This window comes from Akebia trifoliata, chromosome 4, assembly GCF_017979445.1.
Source record: "Akebia trifoliata isolate Shusen 1 chromosome 4, ASM1797944v1, whole genome shotgun sequence".
Classification (NCBI taxonomy): domain Eukaryota; kingdom Viridiplantae; phylum Streptophyta; class Magnoliopsida; order Ranunculales; family Lardizabalaceae; genus Akebia; species Akebia trifoliata.
In genome coordinates, this window is record NC_141378.1 from 3,518,059 (window position 1) to 3,532,559 (window position 14,501).

A 14,501-nucleotide genomic window follows, 5' to 3' on the forward strand; every position below is an offset into this window, starting at 1 on the left:
AGCGTAACCCATTGGAATATACCGTCTTTACGTCGTTCTTGTCATGTTTGTTTCATCAAACACATCGATCGTCATCGATAAAAACCAAGTAGTTGTCTATAGTGATAATAAAACTTAAAATGGAGAAAAGGTCAATTAAATTACCTTAATTGTCCTAATAGTATCTTGACCAGAGTTTTAGAACTTAGTCCATGTTTTATGTTTGGTTCCATCCTTGTTTCACATTTAGAAAGCTTGTGGAAGCTTATAACTTATTTTCAAATGCAGCAAAATTACTCTATAATGAAAACTGTTGACTCATCATTACTCTACTATTAATATATGTTTGTATCACATATTATCAAACAGCTCTTTATGTTGTTTATGTATTAAAAAAAATAGACAGAAAAACTATTTACCTTTGTCTAGTAAATTGCTAAAATTTACTTTATTTTCACCATTTAATTTTTTTCATCACATGTTCTAACCGCATCCAATCACAACCAACCCTTTCTTTGATCACTCTCTCATCAATCTCGCTTGATATATATAAAAGTGTTTGAAAAAAGAATATTAATTTTTTGACGCTCCCCTCTGACATACGCCTCCATCACAAGAATCATACATCATTTGCCTCACGATACGTAGAATCATAAATATTTTATTGTGTATCCCAAGACAAATGATCTTCGGTTCTGTGATGGGGCATATGTTAGAAAAGGAGCGTCGGATTATCATCACTTGAAAAAATAGTCATGACCTGTAAAACAGATAATAGTAATTTTTATATATTAAATTATAATCATTATGGAACAGAAATATTCCTTTAGCCAATCCCAAATTTTCAAGATAAGACTTAATTTATTGTTTTTTGTAAATTTCAATCAAATGAAACACATGATCAATTGATATGGACCATCTAATCAGTGGGCCGCCTTAAGATATTGATATCCAATCGGTGCCCTCTTGCCCGATGATTCCCCCTTAGAGTTTAATAAGTGGGCCACCTTATAGTTTAATAATAGCCCTAAAATTTTCCAATTTGTCAAATCCAACTGTAATAACTGATGGTTAAGAAAAACAAGTTTTCTAACCATTGGTATCTTAAAATTAAGCGTGATAACAAGATTGTCGGTCGGTCACTTAAACAAGAGATAAACTTGTTTTAGCTAATATTCAATAAACTTAGTAGTGTCATGGTTTCATTTATTTAAGATTGATTTAGGTATTTTTGGATGATAAGTTAGGAAGAACCAACATATATAAGTATGAATAAAAATGTTTATAAAAAACTGGGTTTGTTAGAAAGCATGGAAAGCAACATTATAACTGATAATTATATAAGTTGATATATATGGTTGTTGAAGATAAAATTTTCTGACTTAAGAAGTTGATGCTTGTAACTGCAGACAATTAAAGAAATTCAAACTCTGGATTCTGAGGACAACATCAACAGATCTTCTTGTCTATTGGGTTTCATTTGTAAAATCTATAAGAAATATATTGGTCTAGATTGATAATTAAGAAAGATTAGGATTAAGTATCCTCCATAAATAGTAATTGCTGAGGTTGCCTTAGTATTTTTTTTATGACTCAAGATCCAATACGGTGTCTCATTTTTATAATAAAGGTTACGTGTCTACATGGCACATTTTTGTTGGAATTTGAAACACCTAGGACTCTTAACCAAGTCATGCACGCAGTCTGATGTGTTTGAAATTTGAATTCCAACAAAAATATGCCACGTAGACACCTAATGTCCTAGTTCGCGAGTATTTTTTTATTCCACAGTAGTCAGGCAAGTCATGCATCGATGAACCTCTAAATAAAAAATTAATTCAATCAATTATCTTTTCTCCCTTGACTTGAGGAACTTTTTTTATTTATCATGAATTAAAAAACATGAGCAAAAGTTTATTATAATTTGGGTTCTTATAAGGTCCAATATCATTGGATGGATTTGTATCCAACTATATTAATGAGTTAATGGAATACAGGCTACTAACCCAAGATGTATTTATATTATGTGTGGTGCCATTTAACACTTCTCTAAGTGTTGATTTGGAATAAAGTATTAGAATCACAGCATCATTATTAGATGGATAAAACAATGTGTAGCCAATTGGACAGCTCAGTTTATATTTTTGTATGGTACATTGTCTTTGTAAGTAACGAACCGATTATTTATTAAGTATTCTTCCAAACTACCAACTCCCAATTAAAAAAGATTTCGTGGTCTATCTTAATCTTTCTCTTAGAAATTAATGAGTTAAACCTCCCTCTCATGCAAGCTACTTGGAGAAATGAACATCCTTGATTTAATAACAGATTCAATGAAGCTTTATGTGTCTTAATATCACTAATAAAATTATCATTTTATATTAAAAATGGGGCCTTGTTTAAGAGAAGGCGTTTAAAATTAGTAGCTATGACCAACAATAATAAGGTGTAGCTTAAATTAAACACGAGAACGGGATTTTAAGTTTGATAAGAGATTCGATGGCTCTAATACCATAAAACTGTATTCATTCAGATTTTATATATATTTAAAAAAAAAAAAATCATAATTATAGGTAAACTATTTATGTAGACAAAACTTACTCTTAATCAGGTGTGCTTGATCCACAAAAAATATTACTCCACACCATTCTAACATAATCTTATCCAAATTTCAATGCAAAGATGATGTGGTGTATCAAACTACAATTTATTACAGTACATCATGTCTCTGATACTCTAATCCCAATATGTTATTTTTATTTTTATTAAAATAGATAGTTTTACATTTTTTTATTTTTTGATCCTCCCCATATATATATGTGTGTGTGTGTGCAGGCGTGCGCGTGTGTGCGTGTTTTTCCAATAATTAGTTTAGCACCATAATTATTTTTCAATTTAATTAAAAGAGAGATTATTTTACCCTTTTATCATTTTGGAATCAAGGGTATTATAACATGGTCGTATAAGTTATTTAACTAGAAGAAACATATACTTTAATTGTTCTAAAAGACAAATAAAAAATAAAAAATAATTTAGATTGATAATATCTGAATTAACATGAGACATGATTGAATGTAGGAACAAAATATTCTTCCACCAAACCCAAATTTTTGGAATAAGTCTTTGACCAACATTCAAGTTGAAATGATGAATAAAACGCAAAAGAATTTAATGTATTATTTTGTTGAAATTGTTGTTTTCAAATATATTACTAGATTCAAACACCATTAGATAAGACAATGCAGTCACTTATAGTGTTAAGATATTTATGTTTATTATTTAATATACCTTACTTGCAACACTAAGTACTCCTCCAAACCACTACCTACCCATAATAGAAGAGATAGAGAGAGAGAGATATTAAATGAAAATGATTTAATTATGACTAACATATTATCTTAACTCTTACAGGTTAAATCAATCGATCCGAACTCTACATTACGTCTTCCTTCTTCTTATACATCGTTAGTGATTCCCTGATTATGGACTATAAATTTATAATCAATCCATTTTTTCAGGATTTCTTGAAGGAAATTTTTTAATTCATTTGAGATGATGTGAGAGAGAGGGTTTGTGTTTTTCTCCAAAAATAATGAAAATTTCTGATCTTCCAAACCATAGGTTAAATCTTGTAATAAACTCTATTATAATTCCTAATAACATAATTGAACAATTATGAGATGGTGTACGCTAGGTGTTATATAATTACACAATACCCACTTACGTAAAAGATGAAATCAATTGATAGGTGGCAAATCAGGAGACTAAGTACAGCGACTCACATAAAATGGAGTGACTAAAAGCACCTTTCGCGCCACTAGAAATATCGGTAACATCCTTATTGATTCTGTACTCGTGATGCTGGATATCGTTACACAACTTCATGCTTCCCTTTTCACCACGTGAAAAATTATGGAAAAAAATAACTTCAAATATATATAAGTTTGAGACTATCCAACAAGTGCATGGCCGAGATTGGGATGATGTTCTTAGGGATGACCACATGAAATGAATCCCTTAACTCATCAAGTAATCCATTTTATAATATTTAAATATAAATATATAATTAAATTAAATTTAAATCAATTGAAATGATTTCACAAACTCAATTGATATTTTCAAAATGTCAAACAAGTCAACGAAAACATTGAATAATTGTCTCTAAGATCAAGATGACCTCAACGAATCATTTTTTATCTTGGGCGAGTTTTAAAAATCACGGTGACCACTTAGATTGAGTGAATAATTGTCACTATTGTTGATAAGTTTTATTTATTCAATTTGATCATCTTTAAACTTATTGTAAGATTTTTTTAATCCAACTGTTTAAAATTATCAATCAAGTTGATATTGTATATAGTGGACTAGTTATCAAATATTCACGAACTTACGATTACACGTGTGAAGGAACGTACATAACTTTACCCAACTCCTGGATTACACGATCCTTCCTCTTTCTGAAAAAAGTAAGACCACATATCCAACAATGCACGTGACGAAGAATGTTGTTAGGTCCTCGAGAGGTAGGAAATCATTAGCTCTAACCCGTGATAGGTAGGGGCATTTTCGTCATTTAATACGGATGCTGACGTGTACGGTGGTTTGTTTTGTTGATTTTGGTGGAACACGAATTTAATTACCGGACGAACCTTCCTTTTAAGATAATATCGCAACACAAACAGACAAAATATCGATTGGAACCTTTCGTGCGCCAGCAATTCGTTTAATTAAGAAAATATTAAATTATTTCATGGCTCATTAAAATATTGAGGCGCGCCTAGGATACCCTCGAGTTTTTATAAATATAACCAAAGTGCCACTTGTTTTTTAATTAAACTGTTAACTAGAGCCCAACATATGGTATGAAGAAATATTTTTAAAAAAATTTATACAAATGAGATTAATTTTTAAATGAATAATGATTTTCTGATGTCCCTCTCTTATATACACCCCCATCAAAGAATCGTAGGTCATTTGTCTCAAGATACATAGAATCATAAATCTTTTTCTTGTGTATCCCGAGGCAAATGATCTATGATTTTATGATGGGATGTCAGATTATCACAACTCTTAAAAAATATGTGAATTGTGATAGCAAGACTTTGAGAATATAATTGAATTATTAAAATACATGACTTTGGAAATAATATACCAATCTGATTGATTTTTAATATTTATATATATCAATGTAAGGCCAAACATTTAATGATTTATGAGGCCAAAAATGTACTATACCACGTACAATGAGACCGAATCATGTGTATCCATTTATCATAAAGTGGGCAAGTAAACTTCAATGAAAACTAACAGAGATATTTCACCAATATGAAAATTGCATCTAAATTACTTAATTTGAAACTCGATCCGAAGTTAAAAAGTTGAATATTTGATTGGGTATTTTTAATTGTGGCTTATTAACCCAAATCAACCAATGTATGTTATAAAAAAAATAAAAATAAAAACCAATTTGATAAGTCAATTAACAAGTTCCTCACAGATAATTTTGCATGTTTATTATTTTGAATTCTTGGTTCCAAGATTTGTATGATTGTGAGAGAAAATAGACGAAAGAAAATGCAATTTATCACACCTTCCAAACAAATGATCTTCTGTCAGTACGGAAAAAAATTATTGTGTTTTTCTCAAGATTACTATCTTTCCCAAAACCAACGGTTCGTGTGAATGCAGCAACCAGAAATAATTAGAACATAAGTATTACTAGAAGTATTGTCTGAAGTACAAAGAATAATATTCTTACATGCCCTAACAACTTCTTTTAAAAAATAAAAAATAAATAAAAAATTGGCAAAAAGGGTGAAATTCATTTTGAGTTAAGGAGTCACAAATAATGGCAATTCCATAATACCCCAGAGAAACCAAGGGCATATGTCTATTATTATATATATAATCTCTTGTAAACAACATATTGTTTATATTATATATAGAGAAAGCCAAAGGAGACCCGGTTCTAATGTTCTTCTTATGGTAGAAAGACTTCTCTTCTTCACCTTAAATGAAGGAGAATTCCCTGGTTTTTGTCTTCCTCTAGTGAAAGCAAATCCCGGGTTTTATGTTCACCAAAAAACAAATTCCCTTTTCAGATCACCAACAACAAGAAAGAAAGAAGAAAGTTTGAAAAAGAAAGAAAGACAAATTTCAATAATTATTATCTCAATCTCTTCTTCTTCTTCTTCTCTTCTTCTTTTTCAATGTCAAACATAACAGGTGATAGTAGGAGCTTCTCTTCTGGTAACACTGGTGAAGAGGAAGTCCAACAACATCAACAACAACAACAACAACAACAACATCAACAGCTACAACATCACTTCCATGACTCGAACTCGCAACCCTCGGGCACTAGAACTAATAGCAATGGTTCCACCTCTCAACAACAACCATCAGCTAAGAAGAAAAGGAGCTTACCAGGAACTCCAGGCAAATTCAACTACTTTGTTCATTAATCTCAATTATCCTTTTTTTAAAATTAAGCTCTAGTACTTTTTCGATGTTATTACGAGTTGATTGAAATGGTTCGTCAATTTGATCCAATCTAAGTGACCCATAATCTGTTCATGAGGTGTTGGTTTATAGATTTTTAGAACTGAAATGGGTTTTTGGCAAATAGAAATTGTTGATGTTAGGTTGTTGCAAGGATCACTTTTAATTTAAATTGGTTTACGAATCGGCTTTGATTCAACTCAAGATCACCATGAGGGCCCCGTTTGATGATTTGCTGATAAGTGATGTGGGATTGTGAAGAGCTTTTAAATTTTAAATGGGTTATTCAAATGTTGAATAATTATTGGTGTGGTTTGGGTTGCTGAAGGATTCAATTATTGCTTGTAGAATTCAATAATTGCAAACAAGTTAGATAACTGTTAGCTTGATTGCTTTTTTTCTTTTTGAGCTAAAGATTACTATTTATGGAAACAAGTAACTTTGTTACGTGTCTTTAATGGTTGGAAGACATAAGTTAGATACAATTGAATGGAGGAACAAGATTAGTTCGGCCGACCTCAAATATTTGGGATAGAGGTCTAAGTAATGGTCGTCTCATTCATTATATTAAAATTTTAAATTAAATTGAATGGAGGAGAATCGTTGAGCTGACCTTAAATATTTGGATAGATCTATTAAGGTTATCTCATTCATTATATTAATTAAAAACTTTGATAAAATTGAATGGAGGAGAATCATTGAGCTGAAGATAAAATATTTGGGATATAGCTCTAACAATGGAAATTATCTTATTTACTATATTAGAAATTAGATAGAATTGAATGGAAGAACAAGATTGTTTCAGTCGATCCATCTCAAATATTTGGGATATAACTTTAATAATGATTATCTTCGTTCACCATAGTTTTCTTTTCTTCATTTTTATTTTCATTGTTAAGTGCACGGGTATTAAATAAATTTTGTTAGTTAATAATTGTTGTTCCTTTCATATAAGATTACTATAGGATGCAAACCCTAACAAAGAAATTCTAATGTATTTTAGATCTATCTTAATCTTCTTCATAAAGAAACCAAGCTTAGTGCCGGCTGGTGCCCCTTATGTATTCTCCTTCCATTGCTTAGGGCTTGCTTTCTTCTTAATGATCTGAAGTATAAGGATTCCCTCCTTTCTTATTGATGGAATTAAGGACTATTGAAATCTCTAATTAAAGAGCTGCCTTTCTCATAACTATTCTATTATGGATGGAAGCGCTTGTTTTCTCATAATTACTGACTTGAAAAAATGATATTGGATAATAACTAAATAGTTTAGTTTAAAGTGACTTTAATAGCTTTCTTCCTTCTTGATTTCATACTAAGAGGTATACTATTGAATCCCTCCCTTTCTTCTTTAATCCTGGACTTACCTAACCATTCTAATTCACTAGTTTACTTATCCGACCACTCTACTTAATTCATCAAAGAGCTTGAAGTGAACATGATTTGATGTAACATAATACACCTTATTATTGTACAACCTATAATAATCTAATATTTAGAATGCTTTAGTAAATTTTAACTATCTGCTACTTGATTTTGTCTGTTAATATTACCAATTGTGAAATATTAATGTTTCTTTGTATTTTTTGTTGGGATTGAAAACTTCAAAAGCGTCAATGGAGAAGATGTGATAGAAGTAAATGTATCAAAATGTAATAAAGATCTTAGAAATACCATGTCTTTTGAGGCCTTGATAATCAACATCATTAAAACATTTGGTTTATATTTGATTAGGTGAAGATTAAAGCAAGAAATGCTAATTATTATTTTCTTTTTTGCTTGTATTTAGACCCAAGTGCGGAAGTTATTGCTCTATCGCCAACTACATTGATGGCAACTAATCGATTCGTGTGTGAGATTTGCAACAAGGGGTTTCAGAGAGACCAAAATCTCCAATTGCATCGAAGAGGCCATAATCTCCCATGGAAGCTTAAACAAAGAACAAGTGCGGAGATAAGGAAAAGGGTCTATATCTGCCCCGAAACAACATGTGTACACCACAACCCAGCTCGGGCACTAGGAGATCTCACGGGCATAAAGAAGCATTTTTGTAGGAAACATGGTGAGAAAAAATGGAAATGTGACAAGTGCTCGAAGAAGTATGCAGTCCAATCAGATTGGAAGGCTCATTCAAAAACTTGTGGCACAAGGGAGTACAAATGCGATTGTGGAACTATCTTCTCAAGGTTTGCTCTAGCTCTAATTTTCTTATTCGATCGATAAGAATAACAAAAGGCCAACAAAAAAAAAACTAGCTTAGCTATACCTTGCTAGGACGGATCTAGATTCTTCGATACATGATTCTGAAGGTCAGGATCGTTCGATTGTTCTCGATGATGTGGACCCAATGTAGGATCTAGATTTTTAAATTTTAAATAAAAAATTTCTAATTAAAAACCTATGATTTACAGCTTTTAAGCACCATTTGTGCATGAAGTGACACACTTTGTTAGAGTTTTAATTTCAAAATTATCTTTTTGGTTTTTCAAGCAAGAGTGTTTGATGGCCGACAAAGTGATGGACGCTTTTACATTTCCTTTTAGGTTCCTTTTATCTCTATCTAGCGTCTACACTAACATTTTTACTATAAAAAGCAAAAATGCCCATTTTCTTTATTTCTTTATATTTTGTGTTTTTTACTCAAATAAAGTTCTGGTCATTTGACAAACCTCGAGATGCAAAACGTACAACTTGTGTAGACCATCAAATGGTCAAGATTGACGGTTCTCTGACTGTAAACTCTCACTTTACCTAAAATCTCACTTGACTATTATACCCTTGTGAAGTTGTTTGAACAAAACCAAAGGACGTGGTCTATCATTATTTCTTTATTTGAACTTCAATAATGCAAAAAAGTTATGTACAATAGTTCGGAATTTGTAAATAATCTTATCGTTAAATTACAAAATGACCCTCTATTTCTTGAAAATTTTAGGGCCCGTTTGGGAATCTGGACCATTTATAACTTTAACTATTAATTTTGATTCTTGTTTGAGAACTTTGTGGGACCACATTTTTGGACCACCTGTATACCATTTTTTTCCTCCTAAAACTGATTATTTCGTGCTTTTCTGAAATACCTTTTAAGATAGAAAATCAAGGGGAGAACCCCTCCCCCTTTTTTAATAAACAACAAAAGCACATAATTAGTTTCAATGTTAAAAGCAAACCCAATTAGCAAATAAACTTGAACTGAACTAGTTCTAGATATGGCCATTGAAAATTTGACCCTAAATCCTTAATAAGACACATATTCAAGGACGTAAATGACCTTGCTCCTTCAAAATTGGCAGAAGTGTGGAACAGGTTTACTTCTCTTGGAATGATTTTGACTTTCATCCCTAATTTTAAGCAAATTCAAAATATCTCCTTATATCCGTAAATCTTAAATATTTCTACTTTGAATGTCAACTTTGACCAAATTTAATGAAAAAGAATTTGCTTGTCAAAAAATAATAACACTAATATTTAGTCTCATATGAGACACGCATTGTCTTGTCTCTCTCCTTATAAGTTCCTTGGCCTCTCTACTCATTGTCAATTGATTTTGAGTTGGACTTCCAAATATATCATGATGTCAAAGAGGGTATTTCTCTCCTTCACATCATATAGTTCATATCTCCACGTGTTTTAACCCAATTTGATTTACACGTGTAGAGCGTGTTGTATTTAGTACCACATCAAATACTCATTACCTTGTCTCTATCTTTATTAGCTTTGGGGCCTCTCCACTTATTACCAATTGATTTTGAGTTTGACCTCCAAATTTATCAACTAATCTGTTGGACCCTCAAATTTATAAATTAAGTTGTTAAATAAACATCATACTTCCATGTTTAATATAAGGGGTAGTTTGGCATTTTTATTATAATTAAAGTAAATGGTCTAGTGAGAGAAGTCTAAATATTTTAAATGGGATAGTATTAACTATTGATCTGCTTACTTAAAAGTGAGCAAGTATCATTGACGACTAACCCCTTGGGTTATGGATATGCAAAGCTCAAGCTCTCTCTCTCTCTCTCTCTCTCTCTCTCTCTCTCTCACACACACACACACAGACTTTAAGTTGCTAACCTAAACATGTTTAAAATGTGTGCAGAAGAGACAGCTTCATCACCCACAGAGCTTTCTGTGATGCACTTACTGAAGAAAACAACAAAGTGAACCAAGGATTAATGTCCACCATTGGATCAAATTTACAAGGCCAGGTCTCTGATCTAATGTCGACCATCCCTATCAACACGACCAACACCTCCATTGGAATTTCAGATTTTAACAATCACACTGACCACCCAAACAACCACCTCAAGTCCTTTCCTCATGATCTCATGCCCATGCCCCTCAAACCCCTAAACATGACAGGTGGCATGTTCTCCAACACCTCAGGTACCCTCTTCGGTGGCCCGAGAAGCATCTCATCATCCTCTTCATGTCTCCAGCTTAGTGCCAACAGCTCATCGAGCTTCGATACACTTCATGATAGCAAAATTAGTCGACAAGTTACCGGATCAGCCCACATGTCGGCTACTGCCTTGTTACAAAAAGCAGCTCAAATGGGTGCAACTGCAAGTAGTAACATAAATTCTCCAATGATGCAGAAGAGTTTTGTCTCATATGGTGGAGTTCAACAACATACCAACAGCTCATATGATCAGATACAATCACAAACAGACCAATCACAAGTAGTTGGAATGGATGGTGGAGGATTCATCAATCAGTTCTTGCAGAAGGGCCCACAAGAGATGTCGTCCCAGCATTTTATCGACACAATGGCTGGAGCTGAGAGCTCGATGATGAATGATATGGGAATGTTCTCTGGACTATTTATGGGTGCTAATGGTGGTGATCAACAACAACACCATGGATTCATGAAGAACATGGAGAATGAGAACAGCAGTAGTAGTAGTAGTTGTAGTAGTATGTTACAAGGAAGGACAGCAAATTCGATGTTAGGGATGTTGGGAAGTGGACGTAATCCGATCGGGCCGTCGAGATTTGGAGCGAATGGTGGTGGAGATATGATGACTGTGGATTTCTTGGGTGTTGGAGGATCAAGAGCGAATTTGCATGAACAACAACAACAAGGATTGGGGTTTGAAGAAATCAATCAGGAGAGATTGCAAGGGTTGAATCCATTTCAACAACAGCTCTCAGAAGGGCAAGCAGCATTGGAGAAATCTATATGGGATGTTTGAGAAGAACATCTCTTTAGTTTTTACTCTTTGTTTTGATGAGCATTTAAAACAAAAAATGTTCTCGGCCCAGCCATGGAAGAACCAAGTGAGGACCTTGGCTTTCTACAATCTTAAACTCATGAAAGGTTTGAGAGAGAGAGAGAGAGAGAGATCTTTGTATTTCGTAAAGTGGGTTAAAAGGATTGTATTGGGTCTTGAAGATCACAGTTAGTTAAGATGGTGCAAGGTTCATAACATAGGGACGGTTGAGTTCAAGATGATGGGAGTGGAAATGCAATTGGAATGAACAAAGGAAAAATTGGAAAAAAAATAAAATAAAATAGAAAAGTAAAAAAAAAGAACTTTACTCATCAAGAAAATTCTTGTTTACCCTGATAATGAGCATATATACCTACTAAATTATGAATTCGCGAGTGATAGTGTGGTTCCTTGAACATGTAGCAACATGATCGTAAAAAATAATCACAGCAATAATCAATAAAAAAAGTAAAAAGGGATCAAAGACGCAAACACGACACAAAGATTTACGTGATTCCCTGAAGATTGAGGTACGTCTACACAAATCCACACCAATTTCACTATATTGTAATCGACCAAAATAGAATATAATGTTTCTCCAGCAGAAAACTACCATAAATACCCAACCAAAGTGCAACCTTTGGGTATATTTACAATAATTCCTAGATGCATAGTTTATTGACATAGGAAAGTTATTTGGTACATAGAATGTGGAAGAACACGATTTAAGCGGTTGAGTGTTTGAATTTTACTCTTTTCTCTATGCACATAGCATCATGCCATTGATTCATCAGCTCGTTACCGGGTTTTCTAACAATAAATTCGAACTCCATTCTAGTGGACGATATGTTACAACAAAGATCTGGAATTCCAAGGATTTCATGGGACGTGGGTAGGGGCGGATATACATTGGGGACAGTGGAGGCACTTACACCCACAAAAAATTTCAAAATCAAAGGATTTATAAGCTATTACGGCAGATAACAATGGCTTCTCTAGGTTGTCAATTCGAAACTGAGGACCATTTTTTGATTAAAATGCCACATTGAGTCAGTGCATGTGATCATGGATTATTCTCGTTAGGTATGACTGGAAAACTTAGGTTGGGCCTGTCCTATGGATAAAGTCCTGGTCCCCTACCAACGGGGATACCATGTTTTATAATATAAAAAAAAAACAATAGCAAATAAAATAATCCATTGTTATTGCCCCCACAAAAAAAATATATATATATATCTCTTAATTGCCTCCACGTGGGCAAAATCCTGGATCTGCCCATGGATGTGGGGGTTGCATCCCTTTCGACAATAGCTCTTTCAGGGACAATCAACAATGGACAACTCCATGTGGGATGTTTGAGAAGAAGTGATGAGTTTATTATTTATTTTGATGATTTACTTAGCTTTCAACTAGACCACTCGCTGGGCTAGAGTAAAGGCGAAAAGGTTTGGGCCGTTGGGTTAGGATAAAAGCCCAACTTAAAGGCCTAAGAGGTTGGGCTTTAGCCAAATTTTAGGTCCACCAGGGTAACATTTGGGCTTTAGCAGTTTATGGATTTGGATTGCGGGTCATTTCAATAAGGTCCACTAAAAGGTGAACCAAACATTCATGGCCCAGCAACCGCCAATGACGTTGGGGAAAAACTTATTTCATAACGATTCGTATTGATTTTACAGGGATTATGATAGCGGAATCCCGAAGGAGTATTTTTGGAGATGAAAAGGATCATCTCGTCATTTCAACAAAAGTTCAGGGCATTTTGGTAATTTAGTCGATCAAATGCAACCCTAAAGTTTATTAGAACCAAAAGAAACCCTAATCCGTCCCGCTTGTATCGTCTATCTATACTATATAACATCAATCACCTCAGACACTGGAATGCTAGGGCGAGTGCTGAGATCTTGAAAATTTTCTTTTTGGTTTTTTTGCTTTTGTTTATAAGATAGATACTAGGGTTTTAGGAGGCTGTGATGATGTAAACTACCTATTTTCTGAGGGAGGGAATCTCCCATTATGATTATAGAAACCAATGGATCCTTCTGAGCCTTCTTCTTCTTCTTTTTAATTCCTCTCTCTCTCTCTCTCTCAGTGTTTTTTTTTTTTTTTTTTCATTTTTAATCTTTTATATTAGTATTTTTAGTTATATGTGGTGCCGTTGATGTGATGATAAATTCTTCGGAAATTACAAAATGTCGACTCCAAATCAATCAGACTACAATTATCTGATCATCGGTACTTTGGTCTTTATTTTAGGGTTTAATAACTTTTTTTTCGAATCTTATAGTTTTGTGTGTGTGTGTATATATATATATATACTTTAATATTCATCAAGAATTGGGTGTCAAAAACAATATCTATGGGATGAATATTTTGCCGGATTTTCCCTGTTTTTGTATGGAAAATGTGTTCAAGTGAAGACTCAACAATCCTGTAAAGTTAGGTGTCCCCTAACATTAATTTTTTAATAAATGGGTTTGATCATCCTTACAAAAGATCAGCCCATTTTAAAACTTCTAATCCCAATAAAAGTGATTTACAAAAATTGGACGTACACAATTGGGCTGATTTTTTTTGTGAGGAATCTCTTAACTCATATAGTGAAAAATATTTGATTATTGGGCCCTTGAAGTTGGTTTTGCCATCTTGCATATTTGCTTTATTCAATGTAAAATTAGTCTAGAGGAATCTTTGTTTTTGAGAGATATTACAGGGCCAACTTTTATGTATGAAGCAGATCTTCTTATTTTAGCTGGACTCACATGGATAATCACATTCCAACATGACACACTTCTAAATTTCGTCAAAAACCTA

At 33.1% G+C, this 14,501-nt stretch overlaps 1 protein-coding gene and 2 non-coding genes across 3 annotated transcripts; all 3 read left to right on the forward strand.

The window, feature by feature from the left end:
* Positions 1-5,930: 5,930 nt before the first annotated feature.
* Positions 5,931-11,929, forward strand: LOC147403018 (zinc finger protein JACKDAW-like). Its single transcript, XM_086438460.1, has 3 exons — positions 5,931-6,414; positions 8,267-8,663; positions 10,577-11,929. Exons 1-3 carry the CDS (start codon positions 6,189-6,191, stop codon positions 11,670-11,672), a joined length of 1,719 nt encoding a protein of 572 aa, XP_086294586.1. The 5' UTR covers positions 5,931-6,188; the 3' UTR covers positions 11,673-11,929.
* A 1,719-nt stretch (positions 11,930-13,648) lies between these two features.
* On the forward strand, positions 13,649-13,741 carry LOC147403019 (small nucleolar RNA R41). Its single transcript, XR_015178190.1, has one exon. It is a non-coding gene; the product is annotated as a small nucleolar RNA R41 (small nucleolar RNA).
* A 102-nt stretch (positions 13,742-13,843) lies between these two features.
* On the forward strand, positions 13,844-13,922 carry LOC147403020 (small nucleolar RNA Z155). Its single transcript, XR_015178137.1, has one exon. It is a non-coding gene; the product is annotated as a small nucleolar RNA Z155 (small nucleolar RNA).
* The last annotated feature ends 579 nt before the right edge of the window (positions 13,923-14,501 follow it).